A 14,954-nucleotide genomic window follows, 5' to 3' on the forward strand; every position below is an offset into this window, starting at 1 on the left:
CAACGAGGCAGGTCAAATGCTGAGTGAGAGAGGGTGACTAAGTCTTAGCAAGCAAAGACAAATACAAATTATTCCGAGAATAGGCTTCATCAGACAATGAAAAGGCACATACACACACACACACACACACACACACACACACACACACACACACACACAAAGATGAATTCCTGACTTAGCCTTGAATCCTTATTTTAGAGAGGAGAAGACTGAGGGACTGGCATTTAAAGCCCCTTGTTTGCGACTACCCTGCTAATTTGTGGCAGAGCTGGGACATCAACCCAGATTCCCTAACTGCAGATCCAGCTGGGCTCCCACATTGACTTTCAGCCTCTTCAATGACTTGGCTTTTACAAGCAATTGCCTTCCACACTTATAAATTTAATTTTTCCTAATCTCAGGAATGGCACAGTAGAAACATTTAGTAAAAAATTAATAGCCTCCTTTATTACTTGTAATTACACTAGATTTCTAAATTGCTCTAAAATCTCAAAATGCTCCCCAAGGTCAGGGCAACATTTTTATGAAGCCGTGCATTAAAAACTTGAAAGAAGCTGATGGGCCCTTGTTTTTTGAGTGTCAGACTGTGGGAAATTCTTCTGGATTGCTGTTTGTCCCTAGGAGGTCAGGCAACCACAGTGGGGTTTGCCCTGAACTCCTCAGGTCTGAACAGAGAGAGGGAAAAGGCTTCTAGAGCCAAATAGGGAGAAAGGAAGAAGAGAGAAGGATGAAGCTTCTTGGGGGAACCTCTGTCCTCATTCTTTGCCATAAAAGACAATGTGGGGTTTGTGGAGAGGCTATAAACAGGAGGGATTGAGGGAACATTTATGCAAACCAAAGCAAGGAAAGGAAATTATGAAATAGGAATAGAAATCTAGAACCTCAAAGGTCCTCTTACCCAAACCCCTCTTTTTACAGCTGAGAAAAGTCCAAGTGGTTTAGTGGTATAGTAGAAAAAGCATCGGCAGGTTCAAATTCTGCCTCAGATGCTCTCTATGTGTGACTGCATGTGCCATTTCATTTCCTCGGGTCTCAGTTTCCTCATTCCTTAAGAAGAGAAAGTTTGATTTAATGACTTGAGTCTCTGAACCTCTAGAGTTATGGGCCTACGAAACTGCCTGTCTCAACACCTCAGACCATTTTTGTGTGACCCTGGAAATGAACTGATCTGTTTAATTCCCTTGTGTAAACCAGTGTCCTTAGCATTATGACTCTTAGAACAGTTCCATTTTGAACTCACTGGGGATGAGGTCCTTCAAGGTTGGGAGGGTGAAAAGCCCATTAAACATGTAAATGCTTATTGAATGACCAAATGAATTTTTAAAAAGCATTTATTAAACTCTTACTGTATAAAGTCAGAGCCTAGATTTGAACCTACATCATCTAACTTTCAAACTGTCCTTCCATGGCACTTTCTGTCTCTTTATATGGTGGGCAGAGCCATTTTGGAATCTTAAATGAACATCTAGAAGCAGGTGAGCAGTCAGCACCCATTCCAGGATGAAGGTTATAAAATTGTCCCTAAGAGTCTTCACCCTTTAATACTGTGATTGCCTGTTGGATCTTGGGTTGTAGTCAGGTGAGAGAAGAAAGTCGTTTTTCCAGGGTTACATTCTAGCCCTGTCATATTGTAGTTTCCATCATTGTGATAAGGCCAACATTATGGAGTAAAAGTTAGACCATCTTTTTCTAAATGTTGATTAAAAAAAGGCATTCTAAATTCTACCACATACCTGAATATTTTGATATATTTCACTGATATTCTTTTTTTTTTTAGGATTTTTTTTTTTGGCAAGGCAAATAGGGGTTAAGAGGTAATTATTAAGTGTCTTAGGCCAGATTTGAACTCAGGTCCTCCTGACTCCAGCGTCGGTGCTCTATCCACTGTGCCACCTAGCTACTCCATGATATTATTTTCTTTTATCCCTTCTTCCTCCTCCTACTCCATCTCTATCCTCACATGACCCCCCTCTCAACCAAAAAAGAAGCATTTGTAACAAATAAGTGTAAAAATAGGGATTGTCATCTTCAAGGGTTTAAATTTGGTCTTTGATACTTCTTAGCTATGTGACTCAGGATGAGTCACTAAACTCAATTTGCCTCAGTTTCTCATCTGTAAAATGAACTGCAGAAGTATCTTTTTCAAGGAAGTCCCAAAATAGAATCATAAAGATTTGTGGGTTTTTAAATATGAAATTCCTTGAAAAGAAAACTCTGTACCGATAAAGGTCCACAACCTTCTTTTCCACTGATGGTCTTAGAAAGTTGCCTGGGGTATTGAGATACTTGTTCCACCTCTATAATCAGAGGAAGGATTCCACTGAGCTTGTCCTCAATCCATGGTTGGTTTGCTATCCACTATGAAGAAGTTCAGACAGTGCTACTCTAACTCAGTATAATTGTTCCCCCTTCAAAGCACCATTAGGTGAAAAAAAGCAATAAAAAAACACAGTGCTTATGTGAAAAATGCGATTGGAGCATGATTATGATACTCACCTTCATCATTGATATATTAAAAATTAGGAACCTGATAAAAATGGTAGCAAGGATGCAATCATGATAAGTAGTTAAGAAATACATAAATACTCCAACAAGTAGTGACCACATCCACTGCTTGGCCTTCTGCGTTTCATAAACAATTTGGGTGGAGGCCTTGACAGAAGGGATAGAATCATAGGGTTGCTTCACCCAACCTCAAAGTTCTCACTGCAGCAGAAGATATCCACTAAATGAGAAGCTTGCTTTATTGTCTTTCTGAACTCCTGATTGTCATTGATCATCAGAATATTCACATCTTAACAGCTCTTTACTTCTGTTGTGTAATCACTGGATAAATTATTCTTCTGATTCTTGTAGGGAGAAGTTGTTGAATACTTGGATGAACTCCTGGAGGAGGAAGGAGGCAGTTAATTGAAACAAACCAAAGGAATTCCGGAGCAACGTGGACATTTCCCCAAGAAGCACAAGGCCCACTGTGGTTCTTCTTTTTTTCCCCTTTGCTCAGGTTCATGATACCTCAAAGCCTCCCCTTTGAGCTGTGGCATAGAGGGAGAGCATCTGTTTTGATCTCTCAATACTTGGGAGGCCAATCCTTCCTCTCTGTACCTTCTCTCCATCATCCATGTCTGACTGAAGAGTGGTCCTCAACTTTGGTCTCCTTGCTTAGCTTCTCCAAAGATGTAATCTTCTTCATGAAAACAGTCACCCTCCCCTAAAAGAGAGACAGTCATGAAAACTTTCTCTCTGTGTCATTGAATTTGTGTGTCCTAGTTTTCAGAATGCTTGGAGAGGTTGTAGAGTGGGAGAATGGTGGAGGTGGAGAAGGAAGACTCTCCAAGGCTCGCCATTTTGTACCTGATACCAACCTCTACAAAACCAAACCAAAGGTCTTTAGTTAAGGGAGGTGGACATTGTGCCTCTCTACATGTGTTTTCTAAGGTTTATTTAAAAGTTTTTATGATGGTAACCTGTATCCTTGTAAGAAGGTAACACTAACTCTAGGAACACCAACTCTGGTGTTTTTTCTTATTTTTTTACCTTTATTATCTCCTGTCCTCTTTCTCTTCTGATTTCAAGAAGTAGTTCCTATGGGTGCAGCAAAACTCTGTAGGGATAGAAGCTACAGAATGGGTTGAAGAATCAAGGGGAGAAGGTTCCTCTGGTAGTGAAAACAATACAGAGTTATGCCATGACATGAATTCATGAGGAGTCATGACATAAGATAGCAACCTGGCCTTGAAACCAGATCTGTGTTCAAGACCTACCTTCCAACACTGACTGGCTAGGTGACCCTGTGCAAATCACTTAATGGCTCAGTGTTGCAAAAACTGAGACCATGAATTACAAAGAATGGAAGGAAAATAAGTACTTATTAAGCGCCTCTTCTGATTCAGATCCTGTGCAGCACTTAATAGATATTATTTTATTTGATCCTCTCAACAACTCTGTGACACAGGTGCTATTATTATCATGTCTATTTTATAGTTGAGGAAACCGAGGCAGGCAAAGATTAAATGACTTGCCTAGGGTCACAAAGTTAGTCTGAAGCCAAATTTGAACTCAGGTCCTTATAACCTTAAGCCTAATATGCTATCCAGTGTGCCTCATGGCTGTTGTAAGAAATTACTGCATTAGTAGGGGGAGTTTCCTCATTTGAAAAATCCCTGTACCAGTGAAACCAGTGCTTATATGTTATATGATAAATAGTAACTTCAGATGGAAAAAATTCAATATGGACTCTTTTCTCTAATGAAGCAAGTCTTGGTTAATCACTTTCCACATGAAAAGAGATTCAATCCCATTGATTCACAGTATTTAGAGTCAGATATAACCTTGGAAATTATTCAATACCATTTATTTATTTTTCTTAATCTTGTTTGCATTGGTAGCTTTTTAAAATCCACCCTAATTTCTGAATGGGATCTTCTCCACTTCCCTACCCAGTGAGCCATCCCTTTGTAACAAGCTCCAAAAGACAGAAAAAAAATGTGCTCCTCAAAAACCAGACAATATCAACCATGATTGACATGACATGAGAGTCTAGGCATCCAACTCTGTTGAAAAAGAATGTTTTCTCAAATCTTCTGTAGGGCCAACCTTGGTCATTCTAATTGCACAGAATTCTGTTTTATTTTCTTCATGTTTAAATTGTTGAAGTTATTGATTCTGTTTTCCTTGTTCTGTTACTTTCTCTCTGCATCAACATTGTTATTTTCTCATGCTTCTCTGAATTCATCATATTTGTATTTCTTTCATAAATATACCTTCATTTGTTTATCATTCTCCAATCAATGGGTCATTGCCTTATTTTAGAGGGGAAAAATTAAATCCCGAGAAGTTGTGGTTTGACCATTTATATCCAGGTCTTCTGAATTTTTTTCCATTCTGCCATCCTTCCCTGGAGACATTAGCCTTCTAGAGATGGGTTGCAAAATAAGGTTTATTTGGTCACCCAAATAGTTAAATTCTTTTGCCTACTTTGAAGAGTCAACATTCTCCAATACATAAAATATGTATCTTTGAGCTAAAGATAATCTCAGGATGAAGGGAGGTTTGTCATTGAAATAATTTTAAAATCATACAATCTCAGAATTTGGAGAGATTTCACGGACCATCAAGAGAAACTGAAACCTGAGCAGGATCCCCATCACAAACCTTCCTTTACATACCTGCCTGATCTACCCAAAAGAAAGAATTCCATTCCTAACCACTGGGTTAGGATTGACCAAAGAGTGATGCTAAATGTTCAGTTCTTTCTTAAATTTTTGTTTAGTGTACAATTAGCAGGTTGAATTCAGCTTTGCAACTCTGCTTATATATTCCTCTGTTGGCTTTATTTATTTTGCTTTCTTTGAAGTCAGTAAGTCCTCTGATACTTTAGAAAGGAGAGTGGATTGGGAAAACCTTCCACAGACTATTAAATTAAAAGTCTACCATTAACTGACCCAGTTTCCTAAAAAGAGTTTAAAGCTTTGAGCATCTTCTTTTCCCAGTGATGGACCAGTGATAATTGCTTGGCCAGACACATGGCTCTTGGGGAAGCCAGTGGGGTTCAGTTTACAGCTCTGTGGTCTGATGAATTAATGTTTTTATTGTTGACATTGTTAATAAAGCATATTTTTCACATCAACTCAGCCTCCTAATAGACAATCAAGCCTGATGATGAATAAGGAAAATATGATTTCCTACTGGGAGAGACGGCAGCTCCCCAGAGAGGGACAGATTGTTTTTTTCTCCACACTCACGGCTGGGACTCTTCCTTAACTCACGCAATTTACCTTTTGAACTCAGTGGGAAAGGGACAGAGAGGGAAAGAGGACTCTACATAGCCCAGTAAGATGCCTTGAGTATTTAGGAAAACTGTTTAGATAATTCATCTGAGAAATATTTAGTGCGTACCCCCACCCTCATCTAAACCCTCTAAGACATAGTTAGGGTATTCCTTCCCTCAGCTCCTTAGATCTTTGCTTTTAATTCCATTTATTCTCTATCCCTATCTGGTCATTAGAATGTATGCTTCTTGAGGTCAGGAACTGTTTGTTTTTGTTTTTGTTTTTATTTTTTTGGCATTCTCTGGACTTAGGACCAAACCTAGGACATAGTAAATTTTTAATAAATACTTTCTTGGTTGATTTATTAACCAAAACAAACAAAAAATGAGAAGATATCCATCCATAGCCTAGTAGGAAATTACTGTTTTCTTCATTGGCCAAGTCACCCAAACAAATGGTACGCAGATGACCAAATGGTCCAAAGACTGGGCCAGCAGTTGTTCATTTTGGATATGCTTAGGGATAGTATTTTGAGTTTTCTCCATGTAGATGTGACACACATGAATTCCATTTTTTTGCCCTCTACCTTTAAGCTCTTGCTTAATTTTACTCTGCACTTTTTTTGGTTGTTATTTAAACATGATACTGTACAGCAGAGAGATTAACACTCCCAAGTCTGACATGAACTAAATTAAAATATAATTGGGAGATAGATAACAAAATAAATAAAAATATACTAGAACATAGATAATGTCAACATGTGGTTTTCTATACCAATATGCTACACAGTTCGTCCCCATTTCTGTGTTGTTCCCTTCCTCTACACTATTCTTCTGGAACTAGTGTTCCTCATACAAATTTCTGAAGTCTGTTCTTTATATTTGCATTTCAAAAGGGGAACCTGCTGCTCCCATCCTCGAGATGCTGGTTTCTTCTCCTTAAGCTGGTCTTCTCTTATGTTTATATACAAGTTATTTCCTTCATTAGAATGTAAGGTCCTTGAGGGTACCCACTGTTTCCACTTTTTCTTTGTATCCTGACTGACCAATTGATTTATTGATCAAACGATGAGAAGGGGCAAAAAAAAAAAGACTTTCTTTGGGTCGTTGCTGTGTCTTAGTGGCAAAAAACGGAGAACCTGGGCTTAAACCCTTTCTCTGATATTTGAATACCTGGAGCTAGTCACTTAACCTGTTTTGTTTTCTCATCTATAAAATGGTGACTGGGGGCAGGTGCAGTGAATAGAACACCAGCCCTGAAGTCAGGAGGACCTGAGTTCAAATGTGACCTCAGACACTTAATAATGACCTAGCTGTGTGATCTTGGACAATTCACTTAATCCCATTGCCTGGCAAAAAACAAACAAATAAACAAAAATAAAATGGGGGCATTGGGCCAGATGACCCTTGAACTTCCATCTAGCTGTAATCCCAAGAATCTTCAACTGGTTAAATGATTTCCGAGGCCCCAAATCCTATGGATTCTCAAAAGACCTCCCAGAATGAATGTTTGGTTTTCAATCAGGAGCATTCACTCTGAGTAGAATTCTCCTTGTTCTCTTCCCATTTTGAATGATTTCCTTGGGGTTGGCAGGAAGCCATGGATGTTATTGATGCCCTTCTGGAATGTAACCTTACTTAGGTTAAGGCTATCCCATTCTTTTAAAAATCGTATTTAAGTGTGACCTTGGGCAAGTCATTTAACCACCATTGCCTTAAAAAAATAAAATAAAAAAAAATAAAAATCGTATTAAGTTGTTTGGTTGTCATCACAATACAGATTGGGCCATTAGGTGGCTCCATAGTGCATGGAGTGTTGGGCCTAGCGTCAGGAAGACTCATCTCCCTGAGTTCAAAACTGGCTTCAGACACTTACTAGCTGGGTGACCCTGGGCAAGTCACTCAACCCTGTTTGCCTTAGTTCCCTCATCTATAAAATGATCTGGAGAAGGAAACAGCAAACTATTCCAGTATCATTGTCAAGAAAAAGCCCAAGTGGGGTCATGAAGAATCAGACACAATTAAAAATGACTAAACACATCACAGATGCATAAAAGAGCAGATGCAAATGTCTCAAAAGAACATTTATGCTCATCACTACTTTGACATTTTTGAAATCATTGAACCAGATCGCACTTAATCACCATTTTCCTATCTACAAGTAGCATTTCAATATAATTGGTTTCTTTTATAATCTTAGATATTTGATGCATTTTGATGCACTTCTAAGAAGAGGTCCATAGACTATTAGAAATTTCCAAAGGACACTCAAAGAAATTAAGAACTCTTGCTCCAAAGGACCAACATTAGATAGGGTTGAAATAGTCTTAGTTCTGAGTCATTATATATGTACATCTATATAATAGAAAATAGGGGGAAATCCTACTATTGAGGCTTTTTTTTTTAATTTCTCCAGTTGAAGTTCATTTTAATGAACAGGATGATCTTTATAAATTTCTTGATGCCACAAGCAATTCTTTGAGATTATAAACTGTACTACAAGGTGTGATCTGCAACAGTGGAGGGAGCTTGTTCTGTGGGAGTCCTCTGGAGCAATGAAATCAAGGGTACGATCTGCTCCCATCCCCTGCCAGAGTGCCATCATTATTAAATTGAGTTATTCTTCTAAAAACAGGTCAGTTGTACTTGATGAGCTGCCTGACTGTGATTCCATCAGTGGCTCATTTACCCAATGGCTTTGGGTCTTGGGTAGAAGCCAAGGCTGTTTAGAAACCATAGATAGGACAGTTAAAATTTGCTCCATTTCATGACCCTAGCCAGCTGTCTTGCAAAGGCATGCTGTGGGCCACAAAGGAGAAATGGTTAAGCATATCGATAGATCAACACATATCTCTCTCTCCTGGAAGATTACTCAAAACTTGCCCAAATGAAGTCAGGTCAGTAGTATCATAATCATATATAAAGTCGAAAATGTTGCCGAATCTACAGAATTCTTATTGAAATTTATGGACAAGCACATGCACAAGACTCCACTAACTTGAATTTTGTCTGTTTTGTGTGTGTGTTCAAAGCCAAACCTAGGGCCAAGGCAATCTAGTCTTTTTTCCCAGTAGCCTGAAATTTAGTCAGTATTGGTGCCATTAAAGTTTGGAATGATGGAAAAAGTGTTCTTTATGGAATCAGGGGAAGGGCTCTGCCATCTCCTACCTGTGAGAATTTGGGCGTTTATCTTACTTCTCTAGGCTGTGAGTGAGATGACCTCTGAAATCTGTAATCCATGATCCTTCAGTAGCATAGAAATAAGTGACTTTATTAACAATATAATTAACAACATAATTCAATAAAATAGGAAGTTATAGAAATAAACTCCCACATCTCACTTGGGCTCTTCATTCCTGATTGCCATCACTCCACCCAGGAGGAGTTTCCAGGAGCTATAACTTCATAAGTGTGTGTACTGGGGGGGGGGGGGGAGAGAAGGGGAGTCTCTTCTTTCTTCAACTGCTTTGTCTTTAAAAGTTGATTTGAAGGAAAGTTGGGTGTTGATGAGGCTGGGCACCCAAACTACTAGTTATGGTTCCAGGTCTGGAAACCCATCCCCATTCTCTCTTCACCTTTTGATTATGGCAGCTACAAATAGACACTGTATTCAGGCACTACACAGCTCAATGGGGAGACAGAAGGCGTGGACTCAAGTCTATGATTTTGAACCAGTCACAGCCTATTTGGACAGGTTTCTTTTTTAGGAAAATGAGAGAGTTGAACTAAATGGTATCTAAGGACCCTTCCATCTTTAAGATTTCACATTGGTAAATAGAACATAACATGTAATTCTGGGTGGATTCTGCTTACTGGGCTCAGAAACTTTAAGTAAAGGCTTTTGAAACTACCTTTGGAAGTCTGAGTTTTGCCCTAACGAATATGGCCCATTATAATGTCCTGGGTTACTGATGTTTGCAAAGGTGGTGTGGTCTACATTTTATGGCACATTGAAGCTCTTAAAATTGAGGTCAGCGAGATTCAAAGTGTCTGAGTTTTCAGTTTCAAAAGAAATCAAACCAAATTGAAAAAAAAAATAAAATTAGAGGGAAAAACAAGGAACAGTTTCCATAAGTAGACCGTTAAAATGCAAATTTGTATACCCAACCTGGGGGGAATAAAAGCCCCTCAACCCCAATAACCTCCATGGGCATATTTCTTAGAAGGTTCCTGGAAGTGTTTCCTGGATTGAGATCCTCTAGGCTAAGCATCAGCCAGGTTCATCTTTTAAAAAGAAAATAAACATGTTTATGAGACTGTTGGCATGTCCAAAGCTGCCAGAGATGACTGCTTACCTTGTGGCATGCTGCCCGTGTCTTTTGATGAAAGACAGTACTGATGCCCTTCCTTCCTTTAGTACTACTAGGCTCTGTTATTTGATTTTTGTTGTTTTTTAAACTTCAAGAACATTTATTATTTATTTAGAATAAAGACATGGGGTAGCTAGTGGATAAAGTGCCCGACTTGGTGCTAGGTTCAAAGCTGGCCTCAGATTCTTATCAGATGTGCGACCCTGGGCAAGTCACTTCACCCTGTTTGCCTCAGTTTCCTCATCTGTAAAAATGAATTGGAGAAGGAAAGGGCAAACCACTTCAATATTTTTGCCAAGAAAACCCCAAATGAAGAGTTGGACAGGACAGAAAAAAACAACCGAAAAACAAAGACGTACACCCGCAGACACATCCTGTGTACATAGTGCTGCTCACATATTGCTACCACTTACCTAGTGCAAGGATGGAATACTACCAGATGACTAGACTGTCCATGTGTCACAAAGCCATTGACCTTTTGTGCAGTATTGAAAAGCTCACTTGGTAAGGACAAAGCTGTCTATGCCAGGGCTCTTGCATGGGGTGGTCCCTGGAGTCCAGTTACTGAAAAAGACTTTTTTTCCCCTCCCTCGTTCTGGTCTCAGGGAGAGTCAACAAGGAACAATGCAAGAAGTCAGGGGATGTGGATTCAAGTCCTACCTCCACTACTTACTATAAGTGTGACCTTGGGTAAATCACATCCCTGAGCCTCAGTTTCCACATCAGTGTGGGGAGGAACAGTGTTGGACAACTCTAAGGTCCCTTCCAGCTCTAGAGCAATGTTCCTATCACTTAACACCCGACTCCATCCCATCCTATTGCAGCTTGGGAAAAGGACCAGTCCTGCTTGCTGATGAGGTTATGGGATGTCGCCATGACTTTTTGGTTCCATTGGGACCTGATTTCTAAGAACAATGCTCATTTTCAGTTGTTCTTCTGGAAGAGGAAAATGAAGTCTGGGGAAAAGAAAAAGCTGCAAAGATTTTAAGAGCGACTATTAGATAAAAGTAGACGGCAAGCTAACAGAGTCGCCTTATAACAGTTCCTTATTTTTGAAAGCCTGGATATTTTTACCTACTAACCTTCTGGGTAGATCTCTGTGATCCAGGTTTACTGCAGTAACTATTAGCAGTAAAATCTAACTCAGGAAATCTGTTCTTTTAAAGAGTTCCCATTAAACGGATTTTAATAGCATGCAAATTTTATTGCATCGAATTCTGAATTGCAAATAGACAAAGGTTCGAAAGGAAAGTGTTTATGATGACTGCCAGTGAGGATAAACAGCTGCCCACCTCTGCCAGCGCCTATGAAAATATGTTTTTAAGTTCTAAATGTGAGCTGTAAACCAGAGCTCCTTCACTTTTAAAAAATTCAATACTTAAACTGTGGGGAGAGAGAGGATCGGTGCCAGAGAAAACATTCTCATTTAATAATGTTTGAACATGGAGCTGTGATGCAGTTGGTAGCGAGGCTCTGAGAAAAACCCACAACTAATCCTTCACTGCAGATGTCTGAACTCTTGACTGTCTGCCATATTTCTAAACAGCGACTTCTTTTTTCTGGGGACTCAAGGCTTGAATGACCCAGTGTGGAGAGTTGAAACTCCATAAAATAACATAAAAAAGGAAAAGAAAACTTAAGCCTCAGCTGAAGGTTTGGTAAATTGGGCCTTGGGCTCCGGCAAATTGGGGTTCATGCGTACCCACCTTGGTCTGCCCTTTCCAACTCCCAAGATATAGTGTCATTGGAGAGTGACAAGGCAGACATTCTGGGTGTTTTCAGTTTGGTTTGGTTTGACTTTCTGTTTTACCTTGACTCACCCACTGCTACCTGGAAGAAAACAATCAAATAAAAGAGATGTGGTTTTTCTATGTTACCCAGTATTGCCAGTAATATTAACATTTATAGAGTATTTGATTCACTAAGGAGGACAACTCAATCACCATTTTTCACCTTCAGCTGAATTCCACAAAACATGGACTGGGTGGTTGCTTTGGGTAAGACCCTGTGCTAAAACCAGTTGGGGAGAAAAATGAAAACCCAGTTCCCAGCCATCAAGTAGCTTTTGACTTGAAAATATGATCTCACATGTCTCCACTTCATTTTGTGTTTATGAAAACTACAGAGTTAAGTGATTTGGCCTTTGCTGTGTTGCAGGGAAGGGAACAGACCCCAGATTTCCCTAATACCTGGGGTTAGTGTTATATTCACCCATACCAAGATAAAAGTCATTTTCCTTCTAATTCTTCTTCCTGCTTTTGATTGCTCATACAAACCTGATTCTATTGGAAACTGAGGTCTTTGAAATTAGACAAATACAAATGTTGAAATATAAAGGTACTTTCCCCTGTGCCATTTCTGTAACTTTTATTCCAACAATGTCTTTACTTAGTGACCCAATGTCATTTGGGGCAATCAGATGGTGCAGTTGATAGAGCACTGGCCTTGGAGTCAAGAGGATGGGAGTTCAAATTCAGCGTCAGACACTTGATTTAGTCGTGTGACCTTGGGCAAGTCACTTTACACTGACTGCCTCCCATCCAGGGTCGTCTCCAGTTGTCCTGATTCATATCTGACCACTGGATCCAGATGGCTCTGGAGGAGAAAGTAAGACTACTGACCGTCATGTGCTTGTCATTGGCATCACCTCCTTGATGCTATGGGCTCCTTTGAGAATGAAGGACAAACATCATCATCATCATCAATGTCATTTGCCACATAACACTGGCTCTCTTAGTAGTAGCTATTATAGCTTTTGGACCATGGGTCTTTGGATCTTTGACCTGAGTTTAAATTGTGCCTCAGATACCAGCCATATGATCCTAGGCAGGCCACTTAAATCTGTCTGCCCCAGTTTTCTTAATTGTAATATGGGATGTTGTGAGGATCAAAAGAAATATTTGTAAAGATTAAACAGTGCCAGGTAGATAGTAGGTATTTAATAAATATTTGTTCTGTCCCTACCTCCTAAAGAATATAAATGGATATTGGAACTTTAGGTACAGTTGAAGGATCTGAGTCCAGATTCCACTTCTCAGCTATTTTTGGTTTTTGCAAGGCAATGGGATTAAGTGACTTGCCCAAGGTCTCACAGCTGGGTAATTATTGTGTCTGAGGCCACATTTGAACTCAGGTCCTCCTGACTCCAGGGCCAGTACTCTATGCTAGGTGACACCTAGCTGCCCCGGGATTCTCCTTCTAATATTCACTACCCATATGAGCACGGGTAATCATTTAATCCTTCTAGCTGCTTGCTGCAGCGGAGAGATCAGTAGCCCTGTCTAACTGTGTGACCCTGGGTAAGTCACTTAACCCTAACATCCAGGACTATCTCCAGTCACATCTGGCCACTGGATCCAGATGCCTCTGGAGGAAAAAGTGAGGCTGGTAACTCAGCACAGCCCCCCTCACTCAAATCCAATTTATGTGCTTGCCATCATCATTGCAAGTAAAGAACCTATCAAAAATTTGTTAAAGTCCCCTCTTACAAAAATGAAATCTTAGATCCTCCAGAAAAGTTTTAAGCCATTTTTCAGTTGTGTTCGACTCTGAGATTTTCTTGGCAGAGATACTGGAGTAGTTTGCTATCTCCTTCTCCATCTCATTTTACAGATAAGGAAACTGAGACAAACACAGTGATTTGCCCAGGATTATGCAGCTAGTAAGAAGCATCTGAGGCTAGATTTAAACTCAGGAAGATGAGTCTTCCTGACTCCAGGTCCAATATCCTACCCTCTGTGTCACTAGCAGCCAGACCCTACAGAAAATATCTTCCATATAGAAGGCAATTTTGGGAAAAGCTCTGTTCAACTCAATAAACATTTAACAACTATCTATAATTTTCTATGTTCCAATCGAACTTTGATGGCTATACCTAAATATTGATATCTCCTACTAGTAATATATTAGTTCTTTCCTAGATTTTCTTTATATATTAGCTAATCTAATCTTTACAAATAAGAGTCTTCAAATGTCAAGGTTGACCAAAAAAAAAAAATCCAGTCCTCGGTACCTTGTCTTTTCAGCAGTCTGTCATCCCTCTCTACCTATTGTTTCAAAAAAGAAGAGTATACAAGACTCATTTAAGTCTTCAGCTGTGTGCTGATGCCCTAACGCCAATCCTTTCAGAATAAATTCAGCATTAATTGATCTTAAGAGCCTCTCTGTTCATTAGAGCTTTTTTATGATGGTTGAAGTCCAACAATGAACCATTAATGACAATTTTTTAAAACCATCCTTTTTTTCTTTAGTTGAAGGGTCTCTGAAGGTTTGGACTAATAAACAATTGTATTTTCTCATGCTACTGAACCTTCTTGAGTCACTCGTCATATCAAATCTTAGCCCATTTTTATTTTCTTTTGCATAAAACATCATATATATTCATTTCCCAGGACTGAAGATTTTAGTTGTTCTCATCCTTGTGGATTTTCAAGCATTAATGGAGATAAGTCAAATCAAATAAAAAAACTTAAATACCAATGGTTTTGTATTTATTTTGCAATATATTTCCACACAGCTGACATATAGTATGTACTTTTCAGTTACGTGTTCACATTATTCATTAAATGGGTTAGTGTAAATTCTGTATTTTCAGCTACTGCCTAAAAAATAGTTTACCATGGCAATTCTAACGTTGAGACAGAGGTTATTTTGTATTCTAGAATGCACTGAAAGCATAAAGGTTATCTTGCAGTATATTAGGGGGAAATATTTACAAATCTGTACAGTTTCCAGTTTTTGTTATTTTATTTTGTTTTTGCTTTGGCTACACCCTTCCAACAATACTAGATCACATTCCCATTGTTCAAATTTGTTCTCATTACAGTTTCCCAGCTGGGCTCCAGACCTGTTAGGGTTAGCTACAGATGGGGGCT

At 39.2% G+C, this 14,954-nt stretch overlaps 1 protein-coding gene across 1 annotated transcript in view; it reads left to right on the forward strand.

The window, feature by feature from the left end:
* The window catches only part of CRTAP (cartilage associated protein), a 76,392-nt gene extending 71,314 nt beyond the window's left edge, over positions 1-5,078 (forward strand). Inside the window, exon 10 of the mRNA XM_074195217.1 lies at positions 2,857-5,078. Within this exon, the coding sequence (XP_074051318.1) occupies positions 2,857-2,910 (54 nt within the window). The 3' untranslated portion in view covers positions 2,911-5,078. The remainder of the gene's footprint in view (positions 1-2,856) is intronic.
* The last annotated feature ends 9,876 nt before the right edge of the window (positions 5,079-14,954 follow it).

This window comes from Macrotis lagotis, chromosome 7 (assembly GCF_037893015.1).
Source record: "Macrotis lagotis isolate mMagLag1 chromosome 7, bilby.v1.9.chrom.fasta, whole genome shotgun sequence".
Lineage (NCBI taxonomy): Eukaryota > Metazoa > Chordata > Mammalia > Peramelemorphia > Peramelidae > Macrotis > Macrotis lagotis.